This window comes from Drosophila ficusphila, unplaced genomic scaffold (genome assembly GCF_018152265.1).
Source record: "Drosophila ficusphila isolate 14025-0441.05 unplaced genomic scaffold, ASM1815226v1 contig_791, whole genome shotgun sequence".
In the NCBI taxonomy this organism is placed as follows: Eukaryota; Metazoa; Arthropoda; class Insecta; order Diptera; family Drosophilidae; genus Drosophila; species Drosophila ficusphila.
Window position 1 is genome coordinate 14647460 of NW_025064737.1, and position 19708 is coordinate 14667167.

The 19708-nt window shown below is 40.1% G+C and overlaps 2 protein-coding genes across 3 annotated transcripts; both read right to left on the reverse strand.

Annotated features, from left to right (window-relative positions):
* Positions 1-282: 282 nt before the first annotated feature.
* On the reverse strand, positions 283-6395 carry LOC108087310 (transcription factor SFL2-like). Of its 2 annotated transcripts, none has more exons than XM_017184629.1 (3): positions 5703-6395; positions 565-1467; positions 283-493 (listed from the first exon to the last, which is right to left on the reverse strand). In XM_017184629.1, exons 2-3 carry the CDS (start codon positions 1184-1186, stop codon positions 300-302), a joined length of 816 nt encoding a protein of 271 aa, XP_017040118.1. In that variant the 5' UTR covers positions 1187-1467; positions 5703-6395; the 3' UTR covers positions 283-299. The 2 variants fall into 2 exon arrangements, with proteins under 2 accessions (XP_017040118.1, XP_017040119.1); XM_017184630.1 differs by lacking the exon at positions 5703-6395 and adding an exon at positions 1569-1605.
* Positions 6396-14647: 8252 nt separating this feature from the next.
* LOC108087097 lies at positions 14648-16134 on the reverse strand. Its single transcript, XM_017184278.2, has one exon. It carries the CDS (start codon positions 16078-16080, stop codon positions 14746-14748), a length of 1335 nt encoding a protein of 444 aa, XP_017039767.1. The 5' UTR covers positions 16081-16134; the 3' UTR covers positions 14648-14745.
* Positions 16135-19708: the final 3574 nt, after the last annotated feature.

A 19708-nucleotide genomic window follows, 5' to 3' on the forward strand; every position in this document is an offset into this window, starting at 1 on the left:
TGGCTGGCGGGGAAAATTGGCAAATTTTTAACCATTAAAAATATTTGAGTTAAATGCAATAGCTTAAATTGCTGATTGACAACGAACATGCTAGGAGTTTTCGCGATGTTCGGTTTAATTGCATTTTTACTGATAGTTAAAAGTACTTAAAGGTGATTTCTCAACTTAATTAAAGTTTCTAAATAAATTTATCAATCTAATCACCAATTTTCTTTTTGATATTAAAGGAATACTTAATGGTCTATCACCATTTTTGTAATCGATTATTTCTGTATGTGGCAAGTATCTATAATTATGCTTCATCGGCGGCACTTGATAATTAAATGTAAGGGGACCCATTGAGGTGATGACTCACCTGTGCCATTGCTGCCGAACCAAAGGGCAACTAGGTCCTCACTTGGCGGCGTATGGTGATGATAGGGATTGCCGTACAAATAGGGACTCGGGTAATCGAGCAGAACTCGACGCGAACCGGGCGATGATGAGGACTCGGCTGGAGGGGTCAGATAGTGGAGTAATGGCTGATCTGGGATGTAATAATGGTCGGGGGTTTTCAGTCCTTACCCTGAGCTAATTGAGCGGCATATTCCGTGGCTTTCTGCAGATTAATTCGCGGTCGCGGTTTCGCAAGAATTTGCTGTTGTTGCTGCTGCTGCTGTATTGCTGGATTCTGCGGTTGTTGAACGGATTGTTCAGTTGTCGGGGGATTATTCGCGGCCGCCGCTGCTGCCGCTGATGAGTCCAAAAGTAGTTGTTGTACCTGCAGTATGTCTACGTATTCATCTAACTCAACGGAAGCCGGTTGTGCGGCAACTTCGCTGGTTGACGACGGATGGTGTGGCGTTGGTGGTGGCGGTGGTGCCGCACCTCCACTCTGATAATAGCCAAAAGCTGGCCCAGAAGCCGTCGCACTTGCCACAGCAATGGGTGGTGCAGGTGGTGGTGCAAATTGCAAAGGATTCCGACTAAGTCCGAGAAGAGGAGTTGTGGGTGTATTTAGCGAATCCTGGGATGTGGCAGCCGATGTGGTATTTGCCGTTGTCGGTGGCACTAAACTTAGATTTTGTGCAGGTATCTCAGGTGGAGCTGCTCCACTCGAAACCGATGATGATGTCGCCGAAGTTGCTGATGGATGCTGTTGGCTTCCTACAATCAGTTCATTTTGACGACGCATTGTCAGCAACATTTTTGTGGTTGGGCGCTTTGCACGTTGATCGATTCGAAAATATAACAAAATAATTTGGAAACAAAAAATTGAAACACGAACAAATTAAACGAGACTCCATTTGTTTGGTAAGCGATCACTTTTCGGTTAGTTTAAATTGAGTTGACACATTTTTTTGCACTTTGTTCACGTTTTTGTTACGGTTTGATTGATTATGTTCACTGTTTTCTTTAAAAATATCGAATCAGTCTTAGCCAATTTACTTTGATTGTATCTTAAGTTGATTGAAGTTTGCGCAAAAGCTGAAAAGAAAAAAAATCTTGTATTAATTTGAGAACAATTAAAACTTAACTTATACGACATATAAAATACAACATATAAAATAGGGAATTAAGCTCTGTACCTTTTTTCTTGTATTTAATTTTATCTGATTTGTAAATTTTGTTTCACCTCTTTTAATTTATTTAATATTTGTATAAGTGTAACACCAAAAAACATTTATATAAAATGCTTAAAGTAAATTTACACTACAGTAGATAAACACTTAGATTTTGATAATCACATTAGGACACTTAGAATAAGAATTTATATTTTTATTTTTTAAAATTGACCCTCAAAAATTCACATTTAAATGGACTTTAAAATTGTTGATCAAAAGATGCTTTATATAATTTCACTTTGCCGGCGGCAATTTATAAATTTTATTTTGTTTGCGATAATTTTCCGACAGTTAATGTTTGCCAAAAAATTACTCGACCGTTTTTCACTTTATTATTTGGCTTTTTTCTTAATTTCTAATAATAAATATTCAAATAAATAATTTTGATTTTGATTAATTAGTTTTTGCGAGACGCGCGCGATTTAGTTATTTTGGCGGTGTTTTTCGATTATTTTGCCAAAAGTTGCGAGACGAGCTGTTGAGCCGTCGAAACGCTACTGGCGCGAGCGGTGAAAATTGAAAATGAAAATGGGAAACTCGGGCCATCGGTGAAAAAAACAACCTTATGAAAACAGCGGCAAATCGGCTGCGTCGGCGTCGGAAGCATCGGAAAATGCCTGAAAATGTGTGTTTAGCTTTTGGCCATCATCTATTTGCCGCCCGAACGCTGTATTGTGCCTCTGTCTGAGTGTAACTTTGATTCTTATTTGTACTGAAGCATCTGGCTCTCGGTCCTGGCCCACACACATTTCTCTCTTTCTCTTTTTCTCGACCAATTTTCCCCGGCCGCCTCAATGTGTGGGTGGCTGTGCGAGAGTGAAAAGCCCGCATTTCCGATTCCGAGCAGAGCAAATGTCAACAATTGTGGGTGGCGGTGGTTGGGAGCGAGTGTGAGAAGCAATGAGTATCGAAGAGATGGGGATAAATGAAAATGCCACTAAACGCGGAGAGCTGCGGAAATTGTGCCACTGAACTTGCCAAAATCTACGTAATAGTTCTGCATTATTGCATGTGTGTATTTTGCAAAAGTATTTCGCTTATCAGCGATGATAAGCAATTTGTTTTTTTGGCTTTCCCTTTCCGTGGCCATTGGCGTCATCACAGGTCGTATGAGTAATTAATTATAATTATTCATACGCCTGTTGTGCCTTATGTTCAAGTGGAGTTTAAGAGGTTAGGGTTTTTCGAAGTGCAGTCAAAAAATGGCCATTTCGGATGATATTTATTAATATTTTTTTGTTTTCAAATAATTTTAATTGTAAATCATAGATTTTAATTCCAGGTCGTATGAGTAATTTATTGTAATTATTCATACGCCAGTTAGGCCTGATGTTCAAGTGGAGTTGAAGAGGTTAGGGTTTTTCGAAGTTCACCCAAAAAACTGCCATTTCGGATGACTTTTTTTAAATTTTTTTTACATTTTTAAAATAATTTTATTTGTAAATCATAGGTTTTAATCACAGGTCGTATGAGCAATTTATTATAATTATTCATACGCCTAGTTGTACCTGATAAGTGGAGTTCAGTATAGGGAGGTTCGTAAATAAGTTAAAATACCAACACTTCGGAATAAATTGAAAATATTTTCAATAGTTAATCTCGATCAAATCCTTAGGTCCTCAAAAATTTGTGTAGAAAGCCCATAAATGCAAATGTATACTCAAATATATTTAATTAGCAAATACAAAACATTTGCTATCTTCTAATGGCGCCATTAAGTTATCAAAGTTCACCTGCTTACCGAAAAGGAAATCTCCGTTAGCAACCTATCACTTAACAACTGACATTTGGCCAAAAAGTTGCGGCATTCCTGGAAATCCAAACACTGAAAGGGCCGAAACACCGAACTTCAGAAAGCCAACTTAAAAAAAACACACAGCATGCAAATGTTAAAACGCCCCCGTTTTTCTCCATCGCTAAATGGCAATTAGAGTTGCACAGCAGCAGCTTCATCCCTGCGATGACATTTAAAGGTTAAAGGTGGCCGCCATCAATCAAAAGAGCAGCTCCCAAAATGGAGGGTCCTCCTCCCTATCTTCTCTATTATTCTTGAAAACAATGGCGCAATAATAACAATAATGAGAGCACAGCAACAGCAAAAGCAACAGCAACTAGCAGGTGAAAACAGCAGAAGGGACATTTTCGACGGCCAGGGGGCTTATCACATTAAGTTTATCCAAGCTGGACCTGTTGATTGCCTGCCTTTATCTCGCAAATATTCTCCACTTGTAGTCAATTTTCTAGTGGAAATAATTTCCCACGTGGGCGTGTAAGAAAATGCTCGACTAGGATGCTAATAGATGCGATTAAACGCCCACATTCTCGGATACCATTGACTAAGAAACGAGGATAAAGGGAGGGGCGGGAGGAGTTTAGCCTGGATAAACAGCAAAAACGGAGCAGTGGGTTAAAGTCTTTAGTAAAAACATGCAAAAAATAAGCTATAATTTACTATAATATTATAGTAAAATTATGTTATGATAATATAGATATAAAATATAAAAATATAAAAATATATAAATATAAAATATGCTTTAAGTACTCATACGCAGAGTGGTCCCCATTGCCACTATAACAAGATAAATGTGTTTTAAGTTTTAGAAAAGCTAAAAGTAAATTCAAAATTCAATTTATTTTTAAATGCGTTTAAGAAATTTTCCAAAAATTTTTTCTCTACTGTTTAAGAAAACGCTAGAAGCTGCTCAAACTTTCCACTTGATAGGAGTCTCGGGAGCTCAAATTCAGGACGCTGGTGCTTTGCCCTTTTCCTCAATTGCCTGCCACGTGTGTGGGATGTCCTGCGGCTGCTCCTGTTGCTCTTTGCTGCCTGCCGGAGAGTTCCTGGCCATGCTCGGTAAATATATGAATGAGTAGAATATGAATTGAGCTTATCAATGAAAAAGCTTTTCGGCATCTGCTCTACTTGAACTTCATTCATGAAAAGTCCTGCTTTCTGTTAATTGAATCAAATAGGGGAAACACAGAAGCTTCATTTGCAGTCCGGTTGAACTTTGGTATTTGAGGAGTCCTGCTTCCTTTTACTTGCCAGGATTCTCTGCTGCTTCTCTGCCCCCTCTTTTTGGGTTCACACAAATGCCAGCAGCGACTCCGTTTTAACAGCACAATTTCGCTGGGAGCTTCAGCTATAACCGTTAAGTCGATGTGTTTAATTAGCCAGGCTGTTTTAACTTGTTGCAGCAAATTTGCGGCTGCCGATTGCCGGTTGACCTTTTGCAACAGGACCAGAACCCCCACACGTATTTTCGCTGCCGGGGAAACGTGTGTGTGCGACATTTAACCTTTTAATGTGACGGCGCTAATTGATTTGTTTTAAGCACCTGTCGAGCATCTAGAGTGAGAAGTTTTATCGCGTGGGTCCTGCACGTCAGCGTCTTTTGTTAACTAGCTAACATTCAACATGCTACTTAATAAAAATGAGCGTGTATGTTTTAGCCAATTAGTTAATATGCTTAAGGAAAATAATTAGTCACAAATTAATGAAGTTCAAGACGAACATACATAGGTTTTAAGGTTAAAATTGTTCAAACTTGTAATAACAAAGAATGTTCTATCTTTTGCTGATATTTTAATAATTTCTCGAAATTTCTATGCATTTTTTTAAAACCCGATTAGCTCTTCATCCCAAATGGGGTCTGCATAAAAATTGTGTTTGGTAAAAGTTGCTCCACAAAATATTTAAGGAATGTCAATGCTTTTCTTGAGAAATGATCTCATTCTTTAGTGAATTTATCGGAAATTTTTTGAAACAACTATACATTTATTGGTTGATAACAAGAGTATTTTATTTTTTTTTTTTTTAAGAGGAATTATAAGTGTTTACAAATAGAGCTGCAATTAATTGACATGTTCGAATTAAAGCATTATGGCAGTTATGAATTGTTCTGTGGCCAAATTACCCAGCCATACTCGTATTTATTTAAGAAAACTTAATTTTCACCCCAATTAAAGGCCATTAGAGGCCATAACGAACGAGCATCTTGCACCCGAGAACTCCCCGCCCAGTGGCAACCATTAATATACTTGTTTAGATGTCGATGGTGGAAGCGCGGGCAATATAGGCTCAGCCGCGATACTTACCAGCCATAAAAAGGCAATCAGATGTCGTCGATTCAGAGGCAAGCCGGCGACGACAGAGCACGCAAGCGCAGAATAGCTACGCCAAGGAATCAAGATTTGGGCGCGTAAATAGGCAGGATCGCTGGGGTTTCCCCTTTAGCATTTTGCCGGCAAAGGGGGGCGCGCGACTGCGTTTGTAATTAATTACGAGGCGGGCCAAAAGGCAAACGCACGCGCGACTCACTGGGACTACTGCAACTAGTGAAACTACTGCCAACTGCATCGGCAACTGCAGATGGCCACCAAGCGATAAGATCCGGCCATAAGAACGTGGCCAAGTCAAAGGAAGCGACGGAGCTACTGCGATTACGCGAAAGATATCCACCGGCTGTAATCGCGATCTTGGCGAGCGAGCGAAACTCAAACCCAAACTCGTTGCCGGCTTTTGCAGATTATGCAATTTTGATTTGGAACACGCAATTTGATGGGCTGGCCGAGATATTGGGCCACGGGGTATCTTTCGGCTTAATTCGCTTAACGATCTCATGCACAGGGCGCGTAAATCGGGCTAAAATATATACGTATACTCCTCTCCCTTTTTGCGTTCTGTGGTAACTTATTAGACGATAATTTCCTTCCGGTTGCTTTTTTTTGCGATTCGAATCGTCGTCCGACTGTCGGCGGTATAGAAAAAATACGGTTTGCTTCGCTTTGCAGCGCTGCCTTGACTGTTTCGCCTCGGTTTCACTGTATCCGTACAGTGTACATGGACTTGTATCTGTGTATCTGTGGAATTGCAGAGTGTGCGTGGCAGTCGTGGGCCGATCATCGCCTTACTTAGAGATCTGTCGCCCAGTTGAGATGCCTCGTCTTGTTGTTTTTCTTGCTTTTGTTGTTCCTGTTGTTGTTGTTACTGCCGTGTGTGGGCACAACTGTACATGCGAACGGGCTAAGATAGCCGTCCCTGTCGCACACATAAGCGGAGGATTGTCGCCGATGGGGCAACAAGCAGCGAACAACAAACACCAAACACCACTAAGCACACACACCACACACACAACCCCCGCAACGCCTCAAAGTGCTTTTCTCTCTCGGTGAGCTTCTATCGCCCAGTGGAAGACTGCAACACCTTTGGATTACTCTTAAGCCGTTTTCCCACACTGAAAGGAAATCTTCAATTGTGTGGATATACAAAACGAAGTTCTTCCAAAGAGCATCCTGAAATCTATATATATATATATTATTATTTAACAATACAATTCTAATATAATTCCTTTACTTTAGTCCTTTACTTTTATTTTTGGCTTTATATGTTATGTTTTTAAAGAAAAATGAACTTAACAGAAAGAAGTCATATTACATTTAAAGCTGTAATATTTAGAGCAGTATTTTCTTGAGTGTACAAGAGCGTGCCAAGTTCTAAGTGTGTGAGTGTTTGTGTGGGCTTTTTTTCAGTCCCAAAGCCCACACACTTTGCCGGCGCTGCTGATCTCAACCCTCAAGGTAGATTTAAGCATCTCAGTGCATTTTGAAAACCCTTTTAGCAGGATACCTCTGCCATTTGCGTCATTCGTTGCACTTGTGCAATCGTTTTCGAACTAGATTTATTGCAGAAGCAGAAAACTGTACAGGATTTTCCTAGAATTGACAGTAGTCAAATTCATCTTTCAATCCTGAAAGCTTTAGCTGGAAAGCTGGCCGGCTAAAAATAACATTAACGAAAGCTATGTGTTCGCCAAAAGCTTGGCGCCCCCTTAGAAAAAAGCTTTGGCCAACGCCACCCACACAAAACCCACATAGATACTCACCAATACTGATAGATTCACGTGGGTGGTTTCATTGATAAATTCGTATCTTCACCTCTCGCTCGCTCAGCTGATTGCAAATTGAATTGCAAAATAATGCAGCTGTGCCTGCCGAAAGAGACAGAACGATGGAAAGGGTGCAGGTGGAGAAAGGGATGAGGAAAGAGACGGAGGCTTTCAAAAAGAAAGAGACAAGGACAGCCCCTTTTTGAGCTGCTCCACTTTAAATGATGTGGGTGTGGATCAAGCGCGGCATTAGATTGTGAATGAAAACTCGAAAAGAGACAGCGAAAAATGACGAGAAAGAGACAGAGCATCCAGTTGAAAACGCCCACTAAGCTCTCCTCACACACACAATAATTTGCTCACAATTTGGTTTCTAATCATATTCATATTTTACCCCCTTCTCCATTCAAAAACTCGACTTCATTCACAAAATGTTTATATATGGAAACTTGTCAATTAGTTCAAGTGTCTTACACTGAGCGAAACGTAAGCCCCCAAGTCAAATTAATTATACTTAGCCGTGTCGCCCACATGGCCATTTGACATTTGTACTCTTATTAACTGTAATTGCTCATTCAGAATGTGACACAAACAACAGCAATAAACAAAAGCCAGCACAATTAGCTCACACCTTATAGAGCTTATATTTTGTCAAAGATATAAGTTTGAGAAATGACATTTTATAGAACAAAGGTTACCCCAAAATTGGCAAAAACAAAAGAGATTGTCAAAATTTGTTGCTAACTTGATATTCCAAGTGATTTGACAATTCTTACTTGAGTTCTAAAGTTGCACAGAAAGGGTTCACTCTTATGACAGTTAAATGATGATAATAAAATTAAATCAATGAAGATTTTACTCATCGGACCAAAAATAAAATAATTGCATTGTTGATATGAATAGTTTAAGGAAAAATTAAAAAGTTAATAACTATTTCGTTGGAATTCCCTATATAAACACTCGGAATTCTTAAATGCAAAATCAGTCTTCACCTTAAAGCTAAGCTTTATGTGTCATCAACCATCCTTCATCACGTTACTTGTTGATTATCTTAAACACATCTTGAATTCCAGCCTTCACAATTGTGACGGCTCTTTTCTTGGTCTATCAACGCGATTGGCGCTTGATTGACCATGTTAAGTCCTTCACGGCAACTGACGCTGGCTTCCGTTTTTAACACCATTTAATGAATTAATGAGAGACTCTTAGGTTCTCCAGACTCCGCAGATTGAAAATATGCCTTAGGGCCAAGAGAAGACGACGACAACGTCTGAAGATTCTGTTGTTGGCTGGTTAGCCAAGGGGTTGCTCATTAAAAAGCAACTCCTCTGCCATTTGGCTGTCAGTCACTCATTCAGTCACTTATTCATTCATTCATTCATTCGTTCGTTTAGCAGAAAATTTACAAACCGCGTTCCATTCATTAGCATTGACTGCCAACTGATGTTGTTGTCGTAGTTGTGGCTTACTTGATGGTTACCCCGGACAACTCCTTTTAATGGGTCTTTCGTTAATATTTTGAAGGATGTGACCAGGCGTTGTTAACACAGTGTTTAGTTTTAATAGAATTGCTTTTAAAATAAGTCATAAAAAATCCCACGCAGAGCATTTGAACAGTGAACATTTTTCTAATGACACGTAATCTAAGTATGAGTAACTATTGCGAAGTTCTTGCATTCCAACATACTTAGTCTGCCTCAATGTTTAAAAAGTATAGTAATGGTAAATAAAATGAATTAATCAATTCAAAGCTGTCAGTATTTTATTAACCCCTTTTCCTTTTTATACCCTTCCAGATTATAATTTCAGTCAGAAGATTGCAACGCAGCTAAAGAGACAACTAAGACCCCATAAAGTGTATTCTTGTCCGGGTTTGCTGAAAATTGGATAAAATTCACTAATTATTAGCCTATAACTTTTCTAATTTAATTCAGATTTTGTTTAGTCTTTATGCATTTGTGATTACTGCAAGGGTATACATGTAAGCTTCGTCTCGCCGAAGCGAGTTTCATTATGCATTTTCGATTAAAAGATACTCTCCCATTTGTGGTATCCATTTACCAAATCATGCTGGTGGTCAGCTGATTTGATTTCGATAATTTAATAGCCTAGAAAATTTCCTTTTTCTAGTCGTAAATTTTCCGAAAACATTTCAATTGGCCTGAGGTCTGTGTGTGGCACTGCGGCATTCGTTTTCATCATCATCAATATCGTCAACATCTTTGGGGTCTAGATACTTATGCATCTAATAAGCGGATATATAAGGTGACACTTTTATTTCGATCGGATTTGCTTGGCTTCGTAGTGATTTACGATAACGCGTTCCATTGATCTTATGCAAATTGATCGAAAATTTATTAGAAATATTTTTTTCTCTTAGGTGGTCATATTTATTGAGCATTTTCTCAATTTATATTGTTTTATTGGGCGTGCCACACAGGTTGAATGGCTAAGATTACAACTTTTAGCCCAAACGTTGGTACTATATATCTCTTCGATCGACGAACATCTCTCATAATAATCGTAACCGAGGGATCTTGGATTAACAGCTTATAATTCCTCAATTAATAAAAGTGTCACTGCCTTGCCTGATTCATAAATCTCAAATTTGACAGAGTCAAGGGTTTCACACGGAAAATAGTTGTATAAAATTTCTATTAATTTTCCAGAGCAAGACCCAAAAATTTGCAATTTCAATTAGAGCAACGCCCTTAAAATCATGCATGCATTGCGAGTGAACTATGTGTGTCACATAAATCAAAACCAACATGGATCCTTGTCTTCTGGCCTGGCGTCAACTTGCTCGGCTCACTTCCTGTGCAAAAAAGCGAAATTTAAATAAATAAATTGAGTTACCACCTTAAAAATGCGCTTGTCAACAAGTTGAGCCCGGCTTTTGTGGTCGGTGGTGTAAAAGTAATTGCCGGTTTGGGTCCAATTACGAAAATTTCACCATTACCTCAATTGTTGGTTCTATGCAAATGGAATCCCCCAGCATTTATCTCATAGTTCTCCATGGCTCTTTGGTGTCTTTGCATGGATGATTGCCCCTACGATTTCTCTATTAGCCATAACCAGGGTAAATAGGCAATTGACTTGAAATTGGCAATTATTTTTTGTCTGTTTCGGAGACAGGCAAAAAGTTAAATGGTAAATAGAGACCCAGACAGACGTCCATATGTGAATGGCTATCCCTCCGCAGTTTCCTCTTGCTTGGCCTCAGTTTTAGCCTCTGACTTTGCCTTCAGCCTCGTGAAAAGCCCAAGCGCATTATGAATGAATAATGTATGAATGAAAATTGCATGCACGTGCCCTCGAGCTATAAAATGTTGCACTCTTCGCAGTTCTTGCTGCTGAAGTATTTGCAAACGAAGAAGTTTCGTTGGAATTGAACTTGGAAAACGGCCAGCCAAGGATTTTTCATTAGGTGCAAGCCTAGATTTTTTATTTTAAGAAGAACCAATAAAAAAAATATTTTCTAACATTCTAAAACATTTGAGTATACTTATACTATTTCACAATTCTATAGGTTGTTGACTTTATAGTTATTTGCCTTCTTTCTAGGCTTAAAGTTTTACAATTTACATAGTTTCCTTTGCCTGATCTAAAACCAAGACTGAAACTGATTTGAATCGATGCTCGAAAAGAGTTCGTCAAGTTCGTCACCTCAGTCTTTTGTTTCGCAGCGCCTCCGTTGATGTCTTCATTAGCGACGTCCAGCGATAAGCGTATTTAATGCTGGAAATTTGTTTTTAATAACCTAGGCGAACGCTTTCAATTAATTAAGTGGAGGAAGAAAAGTCTTTTGTCACCGAATTCATCGGCGGTAGCTAGACGATTTAAATGCAAATCTGAGCTGCCAGTGAGTGCATCGGATCGTTAAGTCGGTTGAAGATATTCAATTTGGGCACTTTGCTGCTTCTTAAGCATTGTTAGATGCAGTTATTAAATTTGACAGTTTACAGTTGGCGATAGCTTTGATGCGATGCCGCCGCGGCTACTAAATTTCTTCGATTTGGAGTATTATCAGCAGCTTGTTTGATTTTCTGGTGCAGCGACGGTAGCAGATGAAAGGCGGCAAGGCAGGGAAAAGCGGCAAGGAAAAGCGATTTCAATTAGCATTTTGATGGCTCTACAAATGAGCGGATAGAACAAAAATCGCCGCCGTCGATAGGCCATTGATAGCACATCATAAACCAGATGATCGTTTGTCGATCGATCCGCTGTTGATCCGCTTCATTACACTCTAAAAAAAATTATATTAAATGGAACTAAAAATTGGGAAGTGTAGAATATAACTTAATGTTAAGGAATTTTTCTAAAAGGTTTTCTAATATAAAAGAAAACTAGTTATAATATATTTCCAAGATACAATAATTATTTCTTATTTCTATAATCATAGTTTTTCAATAATTATAATTTTAATATTTACAAATATATTTTTTAGAAAACACTTTTCTTTCGTGCAAACACCGCTTTCATGAAAAATGCGGCTTGAGTTTGTGTCGCTCACATTATTAAATCATTTGGAATTTATGATACGTCACGCGATTTTCGAAAGACACCAGCCATCAAAGTGGCCTCCAACTGAGTCAGCTATGACAATCTTCGGGGTAATTAAGTTTTTGCCAAGTGACAAATTAATCGAACCGCGGCAATTGCCGCAATGACCGTCTGGGTCCGGCTCGCCTGGCATTAATCAATGAAATGTCAATTGCAACTGCAACTCGGGGATGCAGTTTTACTCTTTTTTTTTGTGTTTTTTTTAGCAGTTATTGACCGAAAACAAATGGCAGGCAGGCGATCGAGCATCGAACAAGCAAATTCAACAAAACCAACGACAAGACGTCAAGTTTTCGGTTTGGCAATAAAATTGTAAGCATTTATCTTGTAGTTCGTTGGCGTTGTTCGCCTGTGTCCGTGGTTTTTGTATTGTGCGTAGACCCAAAATAGGGACTTACTTTTCTCTTTTGCATTACAAAAGTATAGAGTTACCAAACGATTTGTCAACGTTTAGCTAGTTATGCGCCGACGGGGGAAACTGGCGTCGGATCCAAACATTTTGTTAGCTCGTTAAGGTTTGTTGACACTCGTGTTAATGTTTTGTGTTATTTTCGTTGCTGTGTTTTTTTTTTCTTGTCTCGGCAATGCAAATCAACTTGGCAGACCACCTGGAAAGCCAGTTCATGGTTGTAACTTCGTAGAAGAATACCGATCGATTGGTTATTGAAGGCAGGAAATAATAAATTTACTAAAGTAACATAAACATCACCACATAATATTTTATTTCAAGTTACTGCTTTCTTTCTGAAAAGTGCACAAACTTTTGAGAACCTTAAATGAGCTCTAATTATTCATTAGTTATTCGAAATCTCATAATTGATCACCTATCATTACAAGCTCTAATTTCACCTTAACCATGAAAACAAGAGCCACTGCATTTCACCAACTTGAAGACAATATCAAACGCAAGCCGCGTTTTCTTATCGCCGTATTTATGGTCAGAGCGATCGGACTTATCCGACACAGTACACCACTTAAGAGCCTCCGACCTTTTATGTTTAATTTAATTATGGTAAAATCATTTGATGCTAGTCCGCCGCTGCATTTCGTTTAATTTGATTCGATTCGATTTCATTAACAACGCCTGCTTCACGAAACTCCGCAAATCCATATAGTTATGGCTCCGAACGAATTGGTCCGCTTCGATTTGGTAAATCCTCGGTAGTCTTGTGTTCCAATTTCACCTAGAAATTCGACACACTTGGCACAGGTTGTAGAGGTCGGCTTCCCAACGCCATGACGAATTGTGTGCCCCAGTGCTAAGTCATGTTAAATAAAATTGATAGAGAAATTAGGCAAAGCGGCCGAGTTGGCTAGAGTGCGATGATGTTGCGGACCCGCCTTTAATTGGGTCGCATTAGTTTTGGGCCTTAAGTGGTGCATTTGTCAGCGATGAAGCCCCCCGTGTGTGTGCGGCGGCCCCTGCAATTAGTCAATTAATGAAAAACCCATAAATATGCGGCTAACACTCGTCGATAGCCAAAAAGGTCTGTTCGACGGCATCGAAAAAAGCTCTCGGAAATGGCAACTGCAGTTGGTCAGTCGGTCGGTCGGTCGATCTCTCTGCTCTCCTCTGTTGGCCATAAATTAATAGTCCATTATTTCTAAATTTTTGTCCACTTCAAACTGTCGTCGCCGAGTCGCCCAAAGCAAACTGACTGCCCTCGTTTGCATTTTAATCTCTCGATGGGGCGATGGGGGCCACAAATTAGTTCAGACCTGACTTTGTGTTGACTTGCCAGTGCGGCCAATAACTTAGACCGATCGACTCACGTAATGCTGGAAAATGAAAGCAAACTGAGGTCTTTTTACCAAAGACATAGTTTTTGGGAAGAAAAGTTATGTAAATATTGTGGAGGCTGCACGTTTTTAAAAAATTGCTTAATTTCCTTCGCATAAAAGTACGCATGGGTTGAAAAGTCGAGGTATGCTTAAACTCCTTTAATTGGATAATCATTAATAATTAAAATACAAAACTGATGCATTCCAAAATTGGTTAGCAATTTACTATAGTCGTATAAACTAAATAGTTACTTCTTTCAAAAAGATATTTTTACTCAATTTTTCTTTACCCTTGAAACATTCTGGGTACATATACTATTTCGGTTATTTAAAATCGCATTTAATGCGCCAGCCCTGGAGTCATAGAGCCAAAATCCAATGTTAACCCAAGTCAAAAAGCCAAAGCCAAACTTCAGCACTCTTTGCCAGGTTGCCAAGTTGGCCAACAGTTAGGAAGTGCGCGGATCGGGGAGTTAAGTTAGGCAGTCGGCAAAGAGCTTTGGGCACTTTGCGAACTCATTTTCCGACTCAATCAAATCAAATAATTTATGCCTCGCAAAATTAACTGGCCAAGTGAGTGGAGGTCATGCCATATGTGAGGAGAGTCCAAGAAGCACGAGACTTTGGGGCCCAGAGCACAGTTAAATCTTTTGGCTGGCCATAAAGTGTGTTGATTTTTCCATTTGCCAAACCCTAAAGCGCTGCAATGCGAAATAAATAAATTTCCGAGGGAGAGGAGGCCTCGTGGAAAATTGCCTGCAATCGAGGAGTGTTTGCGAATAAAAACGTTGCGTTGCGTTGATTTGGCCAGTGCGTTTTATTTATTTACAACAAAAAAAATTACAAATTCATAGAAAATATTAGATAGTGTGTATATATACAATCCGCTGTTAATGAGTAGCTTTTTTTTACTCAAAATCGAATTCGAAGCCATCCTCCTGGTAATCGTATTCGCTGTTGTCGCAGGTCACTTGAACATATTTGTTGCACTGCCAGTGGTAATATTCCTCGGGTGTGAAGTTGCCCCACATCATGTCGCTGAAAACTTGCAGGGGCTTCTTGTTCCTTTCCAGGTTGCGAATGTTCTCCAACTTGATCAGTTTCTCCCAGTTGCTGTGGTAGCTATTTAGAGCCAAGTGCTCCAGGTTGACACACTCGGTGACCAATTCGAGGAGCTGATATTCCCTCACGATCTCCCAGCCGCTGAAGCTGATCACCTCCATTTGGTGGCAGGGCATCTGCTGGCGCTCCAGGAAGAAGTCGTTGTGATACCAATTCTCACACACCAACTTTCTCAGCTTGGGCAGCTCCAAAACCAGGCTGTTTTGCCAGCGAGCTGGCAGCTGCACCACTTCGTTATTGAGAGCAATCCTGGTTATCCGATCGCTTTTGGCCACCACAATTTGCTGGAAGATGGTCTCCTCATCCGCATTCAATTGCCGGGAATCATCGAATCGTACGGATAACTTTTGCAACTTGGGCAACTGCAATACTTCCGATAAAATGCACTCGACTGTGCTGAGGTTGATTTTCAGTACTTCCAGATTGGGCAACTTAATGTCGGCGAGTCTGACGCAACTGTCGAACTGATCGGTGATGTCGAGGACCCTCAGTGTGGTCATATTCAAACAGATATCCTGCATCCAGCGGCTGTCCAGTGGCACCGAGTGGTACAATGAGTTGAAAATCAGCTCCTCCAACTTCTTGAATCCACGCATGTACAAACCAGATATGTTCATGCAGGTCATAAGGCGTTTAAGATTTGGCAATATCACTGTCAAATCCCTGATATCTTCATCCACAACTGTGTTCGGATTTCCTGCCAATATGCAAGTCTCTACCTTGGGAAACCTTGTGATGTTGATGTCGCACAAATGTGTGATGTAATCGTAGAACTCAGCAAAGGAACCAACGCCATCGTGGACATGGAGATCAGTGAAGCTATCAGCCATGTGTTCCATGAAGAAGACATAGTCCTCGATGTCCAGGATTCCCAGGAATGGTGTATTCGGTCCAATGATCAAGTGCAATCGCCGCTGCCAGAACTTGAGGATCTGGGGCATAAATTGCGGATATGCCCTGGCCATCCTAACCTGATCGCTCAGGTTATCGATCTCTTCGAAGATCTGCTCGAAGAATATAATGTGCAGGTTGTCGATATAGTTCGGTTCCCGTTCCTCCATCGGTGGCAGGCTTATTTCCAGAGCGTCCTTGTAAAACACGGTATTGTGCATTTGAGACATTTTTGTTTTAAGTTTTTTTTTCAGTAGGTGATGAATGCGATGCTTCCTTGAAGGCTGCTGTTGGTTGAATGTGCTCTTGGTGCTTCGAACCCAAGTATTTATGCAAATTTAGGTAGTTGATAAGGGAGTGAGACAGGTAGAGCGGGTGGATTAAACTTTATCCTTATCTCTGGCCCACCGATAGTTAGGCAAGTACATTTGCGACCTAATCCTTTTCGCAACAGCTGCGCAAGCGCAGTAGTTACCTGTATTCTACCTGATCTTGCGGATCGTGCCGTGATTTCGCAGGTCCTCATAAATCGCCCCTCGTACTGCCTGCAATTTGTAAGCGAGTGTGTTGCAGAAAAACCCTATCTGTACAGTTATCGCAGAGAGACTCGCTAGTTTGCATATTACACGAACCCAGACGTGTTCCCAGCCAACTCCTCGGCTCCCTGTTCCAGATTCGAGATTCTTGGCCGGATGCGTTGGACAAAACGTGGTCAGCATTTGACTCGGCCTGGCTTCTAGGAAATGCTAACAACTCTCGCACAGAACTCGCAAGAAAAGAACAGTCCCACAGAACGGATTCTGTGAGCTTCAGCGATCTAATAATCAAAGCCGTGTGTTTTTGTCTGGCAGCTTAGCAAGCGATTAGAGGAATCACAATTGGAAGCAGAACTATGCAGGGATGCACTGAAAGAAGTGATGTATATTATATTTAAATATAAAATAATATTTGAGTTTGGGAAACTTTTAGGATAATTCTGTAACCAGAATTAAAACGGTATAAACATAATAATTATTTATATCCTTTTTTTATTGTTGATTAAATATTTACTTAATTTGAATTAATATTTACTGACTTCAGTTGTTTAAAAACTAATACATTTCTCAGTCGATGATATTTAGCTTTTAGCATCCAAATGTATAAGAATCTATAGTAAATTCTTTTAATTAACTTTCATTTCGGTAAGTGTCCCAGAAGGTTCACACCGTTTCTTGGCCAAACGTGGACAGTTCTCCCCAGTTTCTCATTGATAATTTTTGGATACCCCGTTGTTGTCAATTGTCGTTGCATTGCCTTTTGTCAGGGACTAATGGCATTGTTATCAGCCTTTTGGTTGTGTCTATGGCCTGTCAAAGCATAAAACTCGGGAACAGACAATGCTGACAGTCTTGACTTGGGGAGGCAACTTAATGTCTATATAATGCACATTTATGTTTTGGCCTGGTTGGTGAAAATATTTTCATTTGTTCATATTTTTCAACAAGTTGTTTGGTACACCCCAAACTCATATTCATAAATTCTCAGCATCTCTTTTTGATTTTTTTTATTCATCATTTTGGGAAAACGTTGCTTCACACGAGACTTGAAAACGGGTTGGGGAATGGGGAATCGGGGATATCTCTCTGATGCAAATGCACTTGTCTCTGCTGTTCGGTTTTTCGGCTATAGTATTTTTGGTTTGTTATTTGACTGTCTTATCTGAGATCAGTGTCGATCAAGCCAGCAGACGAATTGTGAAACATGACATACCCGAGTACGTATGAGAAGTGCATGGGGAGTTACTCGAGACTGTTTTAATAATTTTGACGTAATCACATCACAACAATCTACCGTGGAGTTCGTTCGTTTGGCTTTGGCTTTTTCACTTTGTCTGGCTCCCAAGTGGACAGTTCTTTTTAGCCTCGATCTCTCTCTGATTTGTTCATTTAAATGAATTACAATATTTTATCTTTACACAGAGATCGTTGGAGCTTTAAAACCTTGCTCACATTCCTGTCTCTCTCTCTCTCTTTATTCACAGGTAAATGGAATCAAGAAGTTGAGAACTTTCCAAGCAGCTGCCTGAAATTCCTATACTCATAAAATCCGGCGGACACAAAAGGCTCGGAGGAGAAAAGCAGCTGCCACTGCTAAATCAGGTAAAGCCCTTTTGGCCAAATTACTTCACACCTCGAAACCAACGAGCCAACACGATCGGTAGCCGCTGGTAAGCAAGGAAAAAAAGGGAAGTGCACGTTTTTTAATTCATTTGTTCTAAAACTTAATCAGCCAGCTGCGAAAAGAGGAAGACTGCGTTTTTGGGCAGAGACAAGAAGTCGTGATTGCGCAACTCATAACTCACACAAGCCAACTTGAACTTGGCTTTGCTTTTTCGCCTTTTCCCTGCCTTCTGCTGCTTACATTGTTTAATTAAAAACGAGGCTGTTGTTGCTGCTGTTGCTCCTGCAACACGTACCAAGATGATGACAACAACGGCTGCAGCAGCAGCAGCAGCAACAGCAGCAGCAACTTGCAACGGCAGCAACATCAAGACACACTCTTCAGCTAAAGGGGCAGCACTTCAAGTGGCTCAAAAGGACGACACGTTTTGGCTTCTGTGTAGAGTTGTGTTGTTAGCTGCGGTTTGCAGTTGCAGTTGCAGTTTTAGCTTGCAGTTGGCTGCTGCAGTTCGCCACGGTGAAGTGGAAAGCAGTAGCTGCAACAGCAGCCACAAGAGGCGCACCACTTGCCACAATTACCGAGCGGGGACTTTCAGCAAAAGTCCGGAGTTTGTCTGCGGCGGCTGCTTAATTTTCAGACAGCCTGCGATTATATTGCTCCAGAAATATACGAAAATGATGGTTGAGATACTCTATTTCAAAGGGTATAGTATACCAAAACATACAGCTTGTGCTTATTTAAATTTAGAAGGGATACAAAAATGGAACTGCTAAAAATTATCACAAATAAAATAACCCTAAAACAAGAAGATCTTTTTGTAAAGTGAATTGGAATATGAATTAGTTTAAAATAAAATTTAATTGTTTATTGCATTTTCAAAATTATCTGTAATATAATTTATTTTTGACGTATCCAAGGGTATAACTCATTCGTAATTTAAATAAAAATAACTTTGTTCAGCGCGTGGTGTTTATAATTCGCGAATCATGTTGCATTGTTCGGGGCGTCTGGTGCAGCTTTGGCTTCGGGTGATTCTGTTTCTGTTTCGGTGGCGATGATGAGCAGCTTCACTTTTATGGGGCTCCTGCAACCTCCAGCCTGACTGGCCCGACATGATGGGGCACATTTGCCATGGACTTGAACTTGGCTCCTGTGAGCTCGGCTCGCCTTTAACAATGACAATTGTTACTGCCGCAGTCGACGGCCGGCTGCTGATTATTTTGACTTGATAACGAGCTAAACAATAAAAACAAGCATCAGCCCCAAACAAACTGAACAGAACTTTTCGCCAAGTCATGTTTATCAGAAGACCTCAGAAGACAGGATTCATCCTCGGGATTTTGTGAGTGTGTATTGTAATCAATTTGAATGCCTCGGTGGTTTTTTATTTGGCTGAATTCGAGTTTGTTTTGCTGCTTGTTTGTTGTGATTTCCTAAGTTGTTGCAATTATGTTCGGTCTGTCGTCGAAGTTTTTTCCAGCATAAAAGTGAAAACTAATTGAGGAGCATGGTGGAATCCGAATGCAAACAATCGGGAAATTAACATGTTGTCAGTTGAGGATTTGATGTGTTTTCCTTGTGCTACTTTAATGTTTGGTAGCACTTTGTGTCATTCGACACGTTTCCTTCTTAGCCGTCGTAAATTGGCGATCCATAAACTGGCCCAAACAATAAGCGGCTAACAATCGCTAACAAAAT